The sequence below is a fragment of the Zootoca vivipara genome, chromosome 6 (assembly GCF_963506605.1).
Source record: "Zootoca vivipara chromosome 6, rZooViv1.1, whole genome shotgun sequence".
In the NCBI taxonomy this organism is placed as follows: Eukaryota; Metazoa; Chordata; class Lepidosauria; order Squamata; family Lacertidae; genus Zootoca; species Zootoca vivipara.
Genome location: NC_083281.1, coordinates 47,502,024 through 47,516,916, shown reverse-complemented (window position 1 = coordinate 47,516,916; position 14,893 = coordinate 47,502,024). Strand labels below are relative to the sequence as shown.

The 14,893-nt window shown below is 47.3% G+C and overlaps 1 protein-coding gene across 5 annotated transcripts in view; it reads right to left on the bottom strand.

Moving 5' to 3' along the window:
- Positions 1 to 14,893, bottom strand: part of HYDIN (HYDIN axonemal central pair apparatus protein) — a 174,777-nt gene that overhangs the window by 70,596 nt on the left and 89,288 nt on the right. For 4 of the 5 annotated variants that reach the window (XM_060275916.1, XM_060275919.1, XM_060275920.1 and 1 more), the window contains 10 exons: positions 13,662 to 13,856; positions 12,208 to 12,378; positions 11,319 to 11,492; positions 10,222 to 10,445; positions 8,704 to 8,841; positions 6,904 to 7,087; positions 6,019 to 6,160; positions 4,330 to 4,504; positions 2,966 to 3,604; positions 2,179 to 2,394 (listed from right to left, as the gene is read on the bottom strand). In XM_060275916.1, coding sequence (XP_060131899.1) covers positions 2,179 to 2,394; positions 2,966 to 3,604; positions 4,330 to 4,504; positions 6,019 to 6,160; positions 6,904 to 7,087; positions 8,704 to 8,841; positions 10,222 to 10,445; positions 11,319 to 11,492; positions 12,208 to 12,378; positions 13,662 to 13,856 — 2,258 coding nt within the window. The remainder of the gene's footprint in view (positions 1 to 2,178; positions 2,395 to 2,965; positions 3,605 to 4,329; positions 4,505 to 6,018; positions 6,161 to 6,903; positions 7,088 to 8,703; positions 8,842 to 10,221; positions 10,446 to 11,318; positions 11,493 to 12,207; positions 12,379 to 13,661; positions 13,857 to 14,893) is intronic. The other variant, XM_060275918.1, reaches the window with a different exon arrangement.

The window sequence follows — 14,893 nt, the reverse complement described above, 5'->3', positions numbered from 1 at the left end:
GTGGCCATAAATCAAGTATTTTTCTCTACTGCTCAGGGCTGGGTCCGCAGGCAATAAATTTTTTGCTCCTTCATCTGAGGCATGCCCCAAACTTTTATCTAATTAAAATTCCAAGTTATGGGACCCTTGCCCGCATTGGGTGGCTTCCAGGAGTGCCAACTCCAACGGGTGCTCGGCCCAGGCCCCACCCCCACCCCCAGGGTCCGGGTGGGTTAAGGGGCATCTGCGGGCCAGCGGCCCCCTCCCGTAGCATCCTGGGAGGGGTGGGGGAGGCTGCGTACTCCCGAAGCAGCTGCCAAAAAACACACCGTTGAAGCGGAGCAGATGGTATTGTCCGCCATTCCCAGCGTGCACAAGCGGAAGCCAGCAGATTTTATTTATAAGTTAGGCGCTGTGGGTGGTGCTGTGGTCTAAACCACAGAGCCTAGGGCTTGCTGATCAGAAGGTCGGCAGTTCGAATCCCTGCAATGGGGTGAGCTCCTGTTGTTCAGTCCCAGCTCCTGCCCACCTAGCAGTTCGAAAGCACATCAAGTGCAGGTAGATAAATACGGTAGGCATCGCTCCAGCGGGAAGGTAAACAATGTTTCCATGTGCTGCTCTGGTTTGCCAGAAGCGGCTTAGTCATGCTAGCCACATGACCCGGAAAAACTGTCTGTGGACAAACGCCGGCTCCCTTGGCCTATAGAGCGAGATGAGCGCCGCAACCCCAGAGTCGTCCGCGACTGGACCTAATGGTCAGGGGTACCTTTACCTTTATTTATAAGTTAAACATCCCAAGAAGCTTTAACAAAAATGGCTATTCCACTATCCAAAAAAGAGAAATGTATTTATTTAGTAGAACCTTATTTAGCATTAGGTTACTCAATCTTAACAATTGTTGATCATGGATCATAAAAGATCAGTAATTATCAGACCACAAAACCTATTACATAAACCGACTGCTACATTTTTACTAGTTATAAATCTTGTTTAGTCTGCAGAGATTCAGTTCCCACTACACTATTTACAGCACAATTCTGAATATATCTACAGTGGTACCTCGGTTTATGAACACAATTGGTTCCGGAAGTTTGTTCATAAACTGAAGCGTTCATAAACTGAAGTGAACTTTCCCATTGAAAGTAATGGAAAGTGGATTAATCTGTTCCAGACGGTCCGTGGAGTACTTAAACTGAAGTGTTCATAAACTGAAGCGAACTTTCCCATTGAAAGTAATGGAAAGTGGATTAATCCATTCCAGATGGGTCCACGGAGTACTCAACCTGAAGCGTACTTAACCCAAAGCATGGGTGTAATTGGTTCCGGAAGTCTGTTCATAAACTCAAGCGTTCATAAACTGAAGCGAACTTTCCCATTGAAAGTAATGGAAAGTGAATTAATCCGTTCAAGATGGGTCCGCGGCGTTCGTAAACCGAAAATTCGTAAACCAAGGTGTTCATAAACCGAGGTTCCACTGTACTCTGAAGTAAGCCCACTGAGTTCTGTATTATTTACTTTCAGGTAAGCAAGTATGTGATTGCAACTTAAGTCTAGTAGTCAGAATTGTTGTCTAGTTTAAAATCTTAGTATTTTTTTTATGTGTGAAAAGATTTTTGCTTTCTTAAGTCTCATTCTGGATCAACATCATCTTTGTCTTCCCCAAATGCTGGCATCTCTCCCTTGGTCAATGACAGTTGGGGGTCCTCCTTTCCATTCAATGTGATGTGTTTCACACGCCTGGCAATTAAGGCAGCCTTACCTCTGATTTAGTCAGCATGCTGACCTGGTCAGTGCGACAGAGGGCTCATGCATACTTCTGTTTGCCCCACTTTCCCCCAGGAAAACCCATGGTTTAGTGCTCAATTGGAACAAACAGCAATCGGGTTTTCTGTGGATTGATGTTTGCTCTGATTCAGCACTAAAGAGCATAGTTTATGGGGGAAAGCGGTGGGGCAAAGGCAGAACCACTTAGACTAAAAAGCATGGGTCAAGCAGAAAACAAGCAGACCCAAAGAGGAACCCAAAGACCTGACTGGATGGAGAAGGGGTTCATTTTTTTAGTTTTGTCTCCCAGGCAACAAACGCAGCTTCCCTGATCACAATGGCATTTGTCAGTCCTCCTTATTGTGCAACTTTATAGGCAGATTTTCCCCTTCTCAGGTTCTGTTTTTCCCATGAAGGAGCAAAGAGGCCCTCTACCTTTACTGTAGGGAGAGTCACTGAAGTCTCAAAGATACTTTCAGTCTCCTTCTTGTCCTCCTCCAGACTCGGATCTTCAGGTAAGAGGAAGGTGAAATGCTTGAGAGCTTCTCCAGGAACTGGTGCTGCCCGCTTTTCCGGATATGGGATCACAGAGAAACAAGCAGTGGGAGGAATGGGTGGCCCAGAAGGACCCAGTCCCAAGCCATTCAAGATCTACAGCAAGAGAGAAAGCTATATTAAGGCCTCGTTGCAATGCTGCTATTGTAAAATGCAAATGAAATGACCTGCCTCTTTCTTTACACCAGTGGGCAGAGAGGCATATTGTTCTTCCTAGTATTGGCCATGGGAGACTAGAGGCATCTAGGTGGAACTGCATCCTTCCCACACATAGAATGGGGATTTAAAATACCAGTTGCCCATAGCAATTAAAATACCAACACCATAGCTGTTGAAGGATGGCATGAAAGGATGTCTGGATCTGTTAGCCATTCTTTTCTTGAGACTATGAGCCATTTGCCTGTCTCAAACTGCCATTGCCTGCCTGAAGACCTGCCTGTGCTGTGCATAAACAATTAAACCAACATTCTATGAGAGCTAGAATCATGCTTATTCTCTAAACGAAAACTGAGGTATTCAGGATTCCATCACATCTGTAAGGCTCCCTCCAGCTAAATTTCTACACTCTTGCTAATATTGGAGGTGGTCCTTTCCACTAGAATAATCCCCATTTCTCTGGTGTGTGGAGTCCAGACCACATTCTGTGAAAATCACTGAGGGTCCCCACCTGGACGATTTCTGGCAGCTTGCCACTCTCCAGGATCCTCTTGCCACTGGAGTCCTCAGAACTGAGCACCTGGAACTCCAAACATGGGATCCCCACATCTGGTTCTCCTTCTCCCTCCTGCCCTCCAGCCCTGTTGTCCTCCATCGCTTTGAGCCTCTCTAGGCGCTCTCTCTCTACTCTCTCTTTCTCCAGGCGCTCCTTCTCTGCTCTCTCCTTCTCCAGTCTCTCCTGGCGCTCTCTCTCCCTGTCCTTCCTGCCCTTGCGGCCTGAAGGTGCTTGCCGCTGGTCTTCTGCTTCCTCCTGCTTCTCTTCAGAGCCTGGTGGCAGAAGCTGCATCAACTGAACTCTGTCCCAGAAGGTCAGGATCTGGACTATGTCTTTCTGGTTCGCCTCATAGAGCTTGAACCTCAGAGCCAAGTTCTTTTCACTCTCGCTCATCATTTCCTTCTCGGCTTCCTCATCTTCCTGGGCTGCGGGTGGGGCAGCTCCTGGCTGACCATTCTGTGGGCCCGTCTTACTTTTCCTCTTCTTCTCATCTTTGTCATTGGCACTAAGCTCTGGGCGCTCCTTGGCTGATGATTTCCGCTCGATCCCTTCATTCAGCCTCCCGTCAGATTTCAAAGCAGGCACTGGGGCATTCTGGAAGGGCAGAACCAAGGGAAAAAAGGAGAGCCTGTCAAGTATGTAGCTTCAGTCTTGCAGCAAGGAGCCCAAATAGCCACCCTTTGAAGCATTCTAAAGGATCCAAGTGTCCCAACAGCATGATGATGATGATGAGAGCCACCTGGGACCTGGCTTATCCCTAAAAAATGCAGGCCACTTCCCCACAACCTGGTCACTAGTACAAAAGCTTCAGGAAACAAAGCCACTCAAACTGCCCAATGCTACCAAGTGGAGATAAGTGCCCTGGCATGAGCTGATGCATCACTTAGCCATAGGAATCTTATCTCTTTTCCCCATCAGCCACATGCCCTTAGATCAGTGGTTCCCAAACTTTTTTGGGCCCCTACCTCCTTGGTTCTGTAAACTCATCCCCAGTGCCCCCTACCCTACCCTATAAAAAGCATTATTCAGAATAGCAGTTTGCATGACACACTAAGGAACATAAAAACACAATACAATTCAGAATAGTAACAATATACGGCACATATTTTCAAAATTAAATGAAATTTGGTTTAACTACTTCAACAAAACTAATTAACTTGGTCCAGTGAGACCAGGTTATCAAAATCTGATAGTCGTTTATACCTCCAGTACTGCCCTACCATCCCCTTGCCTCTAGCGATTCCCACTGTCCCCCGGGGGGAGGGGCAAGTACCACCCATTGGAGGAACCACTGGGTTCAGAGGCTGTTTGGGACTTACTTGCTTGCCTGCTTGCTGGGCCTTCTTTGCTGCAGCCTCCTCTTTCTCCTTGGCCACTGCTGCCTCCCTCTTGTAGCGCTTGCTCTTCTTCTTCATCTCCTCTTCCTCCCGCAGGCGCTCCAGTTCCTGCTGGTGCTTCTTCTCCTCCAGCTCTCGAGCCAGCTTCTCCTGCTCCCTTCAATGCATGGCACACAGGAAAATCAGGATCTTAATTCATTCACCAGGTGCCTGAAAAACTTCCCCAAATCAAGCTTTTACCCCCCCCCCCCCCATTTAGTATGAATCAGCTCAGCCTCTTCAGGCACCGAACGTCATCTCAGAGCACTCAAAAGGGCCCAGAGGCTTTCCCACCCCTGCTTCTGGCTAAAAAGGGCCCTTCCCACCCATGGACACACAGATCATTCTACTTCCTGGAGGGTGCATGGGGAAGAGGACCCCAATTGTCTGGGAAGGCAGCAGGTAGTTGCGGTCCTGTGCCAGGTAAATGCAACCCAGGTGACTAGGCATGGGAAGAAGTACGGCTTCCAGGATGACCAGCAATTTAGGATTCCCCAACCATGAGCAGGAATGTCCTCATGAAACCTCTTGCCCTTCCCTCTTGCCATCTTCTCCCACTCCCTCCCCAGCTATCAGTAAGAAGTACAAAGTGTGTGTGTGTGTGTGTGTGTGTGTGTGTGTGTGTGTGTGTATGACAGAGAGGTCCTCCTTCAGCTAGGAAGACTATACAGTGGTACCTTGGTTTATGAACACAATTGGTTCCGGAAGTCTGAAGCGTTCATAAACTGCACACTGAAGCGTTCATAAACTGAAGCGAACTTTCCCATTGAAAGTAATGGAAAGTGGATTAATCTGTTCCAGGCAGTCCGTGGAGTACTCAAACTGAAGCGTTCATAAACTGAAGCGAACTTTCCCATTGAAAGTAATGGAAAGTAGATTAATCCATTCCAGACGGGTCCGCGGAGTACTCAACCTGAAGCGTACTTAACCCGAAGCATGGGTGTAATTGGTTCCGGAAGTCTGTTCATAAACTGAAGCGTTCATAAACTGAAGTGAACTTTCCCATTGAAAGTAATGGAAAGTTAATTAATCCATTCCAGATGGGTCTGCGGCGTTCGTAAACCAAAAATTCGTAAACCAAGGTGTTCATAAACTGAGGTTCCACTGTATAGGGAGGCTGTTTGAGCAGTTCATTATGTCATCAGGTGCACCATGGGCCAACCAACCTTTGGCAGGTCAGAGTCATTTTGGCCCTTTGAAGCCCATTTTGGAGCTTTGAGTCACCAGGGCTCTGATATGGAGGATGAGGTGAAATCTGAACTCTTAGTTCCAGAAACTGGAACTACGGAGATTTGCTGCCATCACCACATTCTGGTTGCAGTGTGTTGGGGTGTCTGAATGTTGGCTCAGCATTTAGGGTCTCCTTCTTGAACTTTTCAAAGTATATTTATTTGCCCTCATCTCCCCCAGTTTACATGCTTAAACACCCTTGGGGGCATGTGCTTCCCACAGTTCAGGGATCAAGCCTGGGGAAAGAAGCCACAATGAGAGGATGTAGAGCAGCAAATATCACAATGGAAATGACCAGCGAACTACATCCATTCCTAAAGATAACTCTACAATCACTGCCCACAGTGACAATGTCCTCCCCCCTCTTTGAGGGACAGAGTATATTCCCAGGCCTGCTCTGACCTCTTTTTCCTCTCACGCAGGGCCAGCAACAGTTCATTATCAAACTGGACTTTTTGTTCTTCGGTGAGGGCATCATACTCCTCTTCATCCATCTCCTGAAGACGAGCCTTCTCTCTTGCAATGGCCTCCTGCTGCTCCCGTTCTTCCAAGCAGACAAAGGAGAAAGAAAGACACCAGAAACTTACCAGGAGAGCCACATCCAAGGCAAGTGGCAATACCTCGTGCCACACGTGCCCCCAACCCATTAAATTTATTGCAGAGCAAATATCAGGGGGTGGGGGCAGCAAAGCAGGGGAGTTACAAATTAAACTGAGCAGTAGCATTAAGCTAAAATCCTGGGAGGGAATGATTGGGTTCTATATACAGTAGGGAGGGGTGAACCTCTGCATTTCCGTTTCTCATCTTTCCACTCTTCAGTTTGTTTTCCACATTTCCAAATGAGTTTGCATTTTTTTAAAAAATCCTCATGAAAATTCATCAACATTTGACTGCTAGTTTTTCTTAATATATGTAAGTTTGAATGCAGTTTTGCCTAAAACACATTTTTTGCAAAGCAACTTTCCCTTATATTGCACACTTGGGGTTGCCATATTTCACAAAGTTAAATTCCTGGCACCCGCAAAGTTGTTGAGCAAGACCCCAGATTGTTGAGTTTTTGAAGGAAACCACCTTTTTGTGGGAACAAAACCAAATTGTTGAAAACCAGGGCATGTGAAGAATTTTCCTAATGTATGGAAAGCCTGTAAACCAAATGTACAAAATTGAATTTGTCCCCCATCCCTGATTCTCAGCAACTGGAAGCAAAGCAAAGAGGAACAGCTGGGCTAAGCAAGGGGCTACCACCTTCCCAACTCTCCTCCTCCTCCTCCTCCTCCTCCTCCTCACCTTCCTGCTCTTGTTTGTCCTTCTCTCTGGCTTTCATAGCAACAAAGTCCTGGAACAGGTTCACAAAATAGATGTAGCGCCTGTTGTTGATAGCTTTGAGTAGACAGGTAAGCGCCGATGCCATGCTGCGGGCAAACAAGGTATCCAGCCCATCAAACACCATGCCACGATAGCAGTCACTCAGCTGTTGGGAAATGAAAGCACATCCCCTTTAGGCTCAGGCAAGGCTTTGGCCACTGCCAGGCACAGATCCTGTTGCAGGAGGAGTCACCTGGCAGCAGTCACTCTGCTGATAGGCTGCCTGCATGAGAGAGATGGGAAGCAGGAGGCTCATCCCATCAACTTTGCAAAAAAAACCCCAAAAAACCAAACCAGCTCCATAAGGCACCTCCGGCCCCTGAACTGTTCATATGACAGCTGGTCATGCTAAGAATGAATATTTAAGAATTGGTGCCTGAGTTTGTTTTTCGTCTCTTCTCACCCTATCCCTTTTTCCTTGTGTGTTGTGTTTCTTAGATTGTAAGCCTGTGTGGGCTGGGACTGTTTCATTTAACTTATTGTATGTAGGACACTATGGGAACCTTTTTGGCAGATGAGTGGGGTACAAATGCTCTAAATAAGTAAAGCTCAAGGGGTTCTAAAATCAGCTGAAGCGCCACTGCTGAAGCGCCACTGAATTGCTGGAAAGAAAACCAACTCTCAATAAACACTCATTCTGCCCTTTTGGAAAAGGGAGTTAAGGCACCCAAGCCAGCTATTGGCCAGAAGCCTCCTTGCAGGGCACTCTCACCTGGGCTCCCACACCTCAGTGATAATGCCAGTTAGGATTTCAGTGCTATTGCTGTGGCATCTAGGTATGGATCACTGGGACACAGAGGGGGAGACCTGAGCCCCCCCCCCACGGCCCCTTCAACTGATAGCCACAGATTCTTCTGGCAAATCTGCTGCCTCTTTGGCCTTTCTCCATTTTCCCCAAGCATCACCACCAATTATAATCCACTGTGGCCCTCTAGTATAGCTGCATTCCTCATCAAAATATAACTTTCACCCTCTCTTTGTCTGTGGAGCCTGGGTTACTTCACAACCATCTTTGCAAAAGACATTTTATGGGAATCCTGCTAGACAACTGGATCTAGATTATAGCTACTGCTCCACATTTTTGGAGCTCATTCGAAGTAGAAGTGATCCATAGTCCTTAGCACTGTAGGAAACCCCAATTCTTGTTTGCCAGCTACAAGAGAGCCTAAGTGCAGGTAATTTTACCTGATCACACTCATCTCTTCAATTCTTTGCTCTCCCCATTCCCTTGGCAGTCTTCACAACTGCCAACATTTGAGCTATAAACTCCTTGTAACAAAAACCTGACATTTTTAGTTTACAATATTTCATAAAGCACTACGTACAATGATGGAACAAGAATTGATAGTATGATAGTAGTGATGCCTGCAATAAATGTGTCATTAGTACTCTCATTTTAGAGACTGGAAAACTGAGGTTGACAGGTGCTCATGGTCCCTCCATTTCTTTATTGCGATTGGCCAGGAGTTGTGATTTGGCAATGGGTATTCGATAGCCAAGTACACAGGACTCTAGGCCACACTGGCTCTCCAATGGAATCACACCAGGAAAAGGGACCCTAGAAAGCCATCTGCAACTCTGCCATGGTCCTTTATGCAGGAAGGGACAGGATACTCCTGACCTGGCAGGCAGACACTGTGCAGACCCAGGCCCGGGATTCCAGATGGAACCACTGTAAGATCCCCAGGCCACATGGCTAGTGTCTCCCTTTGCTGCTGTTACCTGCATCCTCTCTGAAAGAATCTCCACCAATAGCTCCTCTGGAAGCACACAGCTCAACAGGCCATAATCTCCTGCCACACTGCCACAGAGGCTAAGGCGCCGCTGGATCGGAGCGCTGGGAATAGGGCTGGACGGAATCTGTACATTGGGGATAAGGCAGAATGTTCCTACAAGAAACCTGTTGAGCTTCTCCCTTCAACTCAGCCACCCGTGGGTCACCACTTTCCCTCCCAAGCTTAGGGAGATGGAATAAAGCATGGTCAATTGTCAAGAAGACAAGGGAGGGGAGTCTGAGGCAGGGGAGAGGCAGAAAGAGAAACACATATGCAAACTAATAAATACACAACACTTTGAAATACTGTACTCTCCACAAAATATGGCTCTCTGGGCCAGTCTCTCAAAGCTAAGGTCTTTTTGTGCCTCCCATTAAGATGTGTCTCTTGCCCTTGGCCATCTGGGCTGCCCTCTGTGAGAGCAGGAACAGAGTGAAGGTCAGATGCTAAATTCTGACTAAGGGAAGCTTTAAACGCAAATGGCACCATTTAACGTCAAAACCAGCAGGATGTCATTCCAAGGAAGGTGCTTCAAATGCCTGATGTGTGCATTGCTCTCTCCAAGCTTCAGCAGCTGGTTCTCAAAGGGCAGAGGGGCAGCTCCAACCAAGTGTCAAGACAAGGGGACCAGCCACAAGTGGCTCCTCTTCCCAAGGGCAGCTGCCCATTTTTCCCCCAGTGGCTCCACGGCAAGGCCAGCAAGAGAGCCTGGTAAGAACTGCCCTCAAGGCATGAAAACAGGAATGTTTAACCAAAGGCCACTCTAGACAGGTAGTGTGTTGCTTCGGGTGTATTCTGCAAGACATTCCTGACACAGTAATAGTGTATCAACAGTGGGTTTATTCTGCTTTATTAGTTGTTCTACAATGCTACCATGTAATTGCTGGCTGGAGGAGTTGCAGTGCAATAAAACCAGGACAAATATAAGCCAAAACATTAGTGCTATAATTTTGGGGGGAATTTCAGCAGTAAGGTACAGGATGTGCACTGACTGGAAATGAAGCGGTGTAACTGCCCCATAACTTTTGAAGGCACAAGCAGTATTGCAAGTGGGATCATGTGTGACCAACCAGACAGCATCATGAGCACAAATCATTGTGAATCTGCACTAGAAAGTATGTCTGGGACACCATACTATTTCCCTCAGGAAGGGGCAAGAGGATGGCAGGAATTTTTGGCAAATCTTAAGAAGCTGCCTTCCAGTGAGTTGAACCATTGATCTATCTTGCTCAGTATGGTTTACACACCAACCTGGTGGGTTGATGGGAGTTGTAGTCCGACACCTGGAGGGCACCAGGTTGGTGGAGGCCTGTCTACACTGACTGGCAGAGGCTCTCCAGGATTTTAAACAAAACAGGGTAGTTTCCCATTCCATCCTAGGAATGTCAAGGATTGAACATTTGACCTTCTGCATGCCAAGCATATGCTCTACCACTGGGTCATTGCTCTTCCTCAATTCTCTCACCTGGGATCCAGGTTGATCAGATTGTTGATGCTGCTGCTGCTTTTGTGATGTGTGACCTTCAGACTTGCCCTTTGCTGTCGCCGTGCTCCCCCTATAGCCTCTAGAGACAGTTGAGAGGGGTCCTGTTTTGGACTCTGAACTATGGCTGCCCTCTGAGGTGTGCTTACCCAAAGCCTCTGCACTGAGCCTGTTATTCAGAGCCAGGCCAAGCTGCCCTTCAGTTCCTTGATGGGAAAGACAAACAGAAATAGTTCCTTGATGTTTTACAAGTCAGAGAAGTGAACACTACTATGGCATCCAAGTTTGGCATAGTGATGAGATCTCAGTGGGTTAATTGGGAAAGGCTGGCCTCAGCCAGCTATGTCTGCCTGGCTACCCATTGCAGTGTCAGCATAAGCAAGGAGAAGGAGCGCTGTGCTCTCTTCCACTAGGCCTCTTTACCCAGGGCCAGGTTTTGAGAGGTTGTATCTAGTTTGGAGCCAAAAGGTCAGACTGGGCATGTAGTTAGTGCAGCTCACAACAGCCTCCCTGACTGAGCTGCTAGAGGCCCTCTCAGATGTAGGGTTGCAGAACATTCACACTGAGGCCACTGTTGGGTCAGCTCAGGCCTCCACAGCCTTCATGATAACATTAAGGTTTTCTTAATTTGTCGCTAGGCAAGACATACCCTCAAGTAGTTTCCCTATGGAAGAGTATTTTCTATTTAATTGTTATATTTCTATCCCATCTTTTCCTCCAAAGAACTCAAGATGGCATACGTGGTTCTTCCCCATCTCATTTAATTACCACAACAACTCTGTGAGGTAGGTTAGGCTGAGAGACCATGACTGCCCAAGGTCATCACTCAGTGAGCTGAAGCTGAGTGGGGATTTAAGTGGCCAAGTGTGGATTTGAACCCTTGTTTCCCAAGTCCTATCCCAACGCTCTAACTACTACCCCACCACTGGATATACCCTACTGGAGTGAGAGTCAAGCTGGTCCTGAGAAGAGAGTAAATGTTCACTGAGGATGGGCTATGGGGAGGACAGGCAAAGGCCAGATGGGTACTTGCCATGATGTTGAAGACACCCACAACCCCCCCCCCAATCCCCACTTACCCCCCTCCTCATTTTCCCGTTGTGCCAGTTCAATGGCGGCTCGGATGCAGAGTTCACGAGCACGAAGCCCTGCTGAAGTGTTCCCATCAGAGATGGCTTCCAAGACCACAGAATCAATGGATAAGCAAGCAGCACTGTAGTGTTTGGCAAGGGTGATGGCTGCACTGGACTTTCCTAGAGGAATAAGAGACAAAGGTATTGCTAAACACACACACACTTTCACCATCCATCATTTATTGACATCCCTTTATATCTGGGATGGAGGGGCTTTTTCAGTCTAAGGGCCACATTCTCTTCTGGACAACTTTCTGAGGGCCACATGGCAGTGGGGGGTGGAGGCAAAAGTGGGTGGAACAATGAATGTGAATAGTAAGCCAGTTTCCACATAGTCTCTCACTCACCCCTCTCTACCCTCCATCCAGAGAAGCAAGAATTCAAGGACATAGTCCAGTAAGACAAAAACATGGGGGTGGGGTGGTTTTGAATCAGAAGGGCCAGCAGTGATGGATGAGTGGGGTCTGGGGAGAGTTCTAAGGGGAGTTCTCAACAGACTCTCGTAAAACAGGAGCGTGGCTGCCTTCCCAGGGCAAATCCCCTCTTCCTGGCACCCGCCATTCATCAAGGAAGAATAAGGCAGGTCACTCTGCCTGCTCTGCAGTAAGCACACCCCTAGCTTAGCCCACAGTTAGTATCAGCCTTGGCAAGAAAATGCCTCGAGTCCTTCAGCCCCCCAAACAGTTGTTCACAAACTAAAAAATATTCAGAAGAGAGCTGCAAAAAAACAGAGGATGTCGGTGAGATCTCAGAGCACATGGTGGTACTCAGCTGCCATTTGGGAGTATACAGTCACCACAGATGTAGCCCTGCTGCTCAGAGGTGGTCTTTGTACCTGTAAGGGGAGCACCATGGATGATGATGGCAATGCCCCTGCGATTCCTGGCAGCCCGTCCTTCTGGAGATATATCAATGCCAAGGTGACGCGCAATAGCTTTTGAGACGGGGTTGTTGTCTAGCTCTCCAACAGCTTCCTTATTCTTGATCACACTTTGCTGACTCCCTCCTAAAAAGGAATCAAAGGCCATATCCTTCAAAGGGCTCCAGAAAGGAAAGATGACAGGTACAAATACAAATACAGATGGCAGGAGTGTCCGTGGCTTTTTTAATCCTTTACTGCAACAGACAGTATATATCTATACATTTGCTCTGGGGTTAAAAATAAATAAATCTAACTCCAGAACCTGTAATCTGTTTAATATAAGCATATCAAGCAAACTTGAATGAGCTTATTTTGAACAATTTATACGGATCCTGTCAGGTAGGACAAGAAATTGTTTTTGTTTTAATATATCACATTATTAATGTACTTTTATCTCTCTCTTCTTTCTATCGCTTGCTCTGGCCCTCCAGCCTCAACATCCTTTATGTGACTTCTTACCAATGCTGTTATGTGCATTGATCAAACACTGTGCATTGGAATTTCACCACAGACCCCTGCACATAACATGCAAAAAAGATCAGCAATGTCAGGGGAGACAAGCCAAGAGTGAAGCCTAATTCCTCTGTCAACATAGTGAGGGCCTGTGCACAAGCAATGGGTGGGCAGGGCTTAAGCCTTTGTCCAATGGGAAAAGTCAAGATAATTTATTTCCACTACAACTTCTGCAGCTGCTTCACGCTGGAGAAGTAAGTTTGCAGAAAATAGCATGCAACACAATTATGGGTCAAAAGGAGTTTGTCAAGCCAGGTATTTTTGAGATTTGGAAAACATGCATTGGTCCACAATTCCAACACATGTGGAACCTAAACTCTCCTGATCTAGATTCAGGTAGGTAGCCGTGTTGGACTAAGTTTGTTCTTGGTATAAGCTTTCGTGTGCACATGAACAATTACTAAACTTTTATATATATACAGTCGTACCTCGGGTTGCGAACACCTCGGGTTGCGAACACCTCAGGTTACGAACTGCGCACCCCCGGAAGTGTTTTCACCGCGCGCGTGTGCGCAGAAGCGACGCGCGTGCTTTGCACATGCGCAAAGCGCGAAAATAGCTAAAATAGCGCTTTGCGCATGCGCAAAACGGCGGTTTGGGCCCTTTTCGGGTTACGAACTTTTCGGGTTACGAACTGCGACCCGGAACGGATCGCATTCATAACCCGAGGTACCACTGTATATATATTTCTCCTGATCTAGTTCCTTATAGATTTTCACCATGAGGTGGCAGCAAAATGTCACTATGTGGATGTCTAAATCTTTCCCCATTACATCACATAAATTTTCTTTTTTCAATGGCGATGATGACATGTTCTTTTCACTGTCCCAGCAGCACCAGAAGCTCTCACTCACCTTGTCCTCTGTCTGTCCCCTCCTCTTCCTCTTCTTCCTCCTGATCAAATTTCGATTCCACCCTGAAAGTTCTGGTATCCTCATTAAGGGAAAGAGAAGGATGAGCAGAGGCCCCCGTGGATGTTGTTTGCCCAGGACTGGAAGGGAGAAGCTTCATCCCATGATCAGAAAGTAAAGCATTTTCTTCGTCTTCTACTAAAGAGGAAAGGAGGGCAGATGTCACAGTGCATACAAGAGACACCATGTAATGTACTGATGGCACTTTCAGAAGTTCCCCACACTCGGTCTTAACCAAAGCAAACCAGTGAAGGACATGCCATTCTCTATCTAGACCAGGCATCCCCAAACTGCGGCCCTCCAGATGTTTTGGCCTACAACTCCCATGATCCCTAGCTAACAGGACCAGTGGTCAGGGATGATGGGAATTGTAGTCCAAAACATCTGGAGGGCCGAAGTTTGGGGATGCCTGATCTAGACCATGGGTAGGCAAACTAAGACCCGGGGGCCAGATCCGGCCCAATCACCTTCTAAATCTGGCCCGCAGACGGTCCGGGATTCAGTGTGTTGAAAGTGTCCTTTGATTTAAAATGCATCTCTGGGTTATTTGTGGCGCATAGGAATTCGTTCATCCCCCCTCCCCCCCGAAAATATAGTCCAGCCCCCCACAAAGTCTGAGGGACAGTGGACTGGCCCCCTGCTGAAAAAGTTTGCTGGCCCAATCTAGACCAACCTTTGCCAACTTGGTGCCTTCCAGATGTTTTTGCCACCAGCACCAATCAGCACGGCTCTTGGAAATAGGCTCAAAAACACAGAATATTAGCTTCTAGTCTTCAGACTGTATTGCCTGGACAAATAACTGCATTTATGTATGGCTCACCTTAACCAATGGTAAAATAAGATGGGCAGAGGCTGCTTTTGAAAGACACCATGGCTTTGGAATGAAGGGATAATGATTTATACCACCCACCCAGTTCATGTTCTATGTAGTCCATCCTGTGACGGTGTGGTGGTGTAGGGATTAGTACTGGGGGGGTGGTGGTGGTGGTGGTAAAGGAATAGGGAATTCAGTCACAGCAACCAAGTCTGTGTGGGGAAGTAAGTTACAAGTCCTCTCAATGGGAAGCATCCAGATGCGCCAAGGTGGGAGAAGGGATTCCCCTGGCCTGGCACTTAGACCATACCCTTGGGCTGCAAATCTTTAAAGCACATACCCTGCCCCCAATTCAAGAATC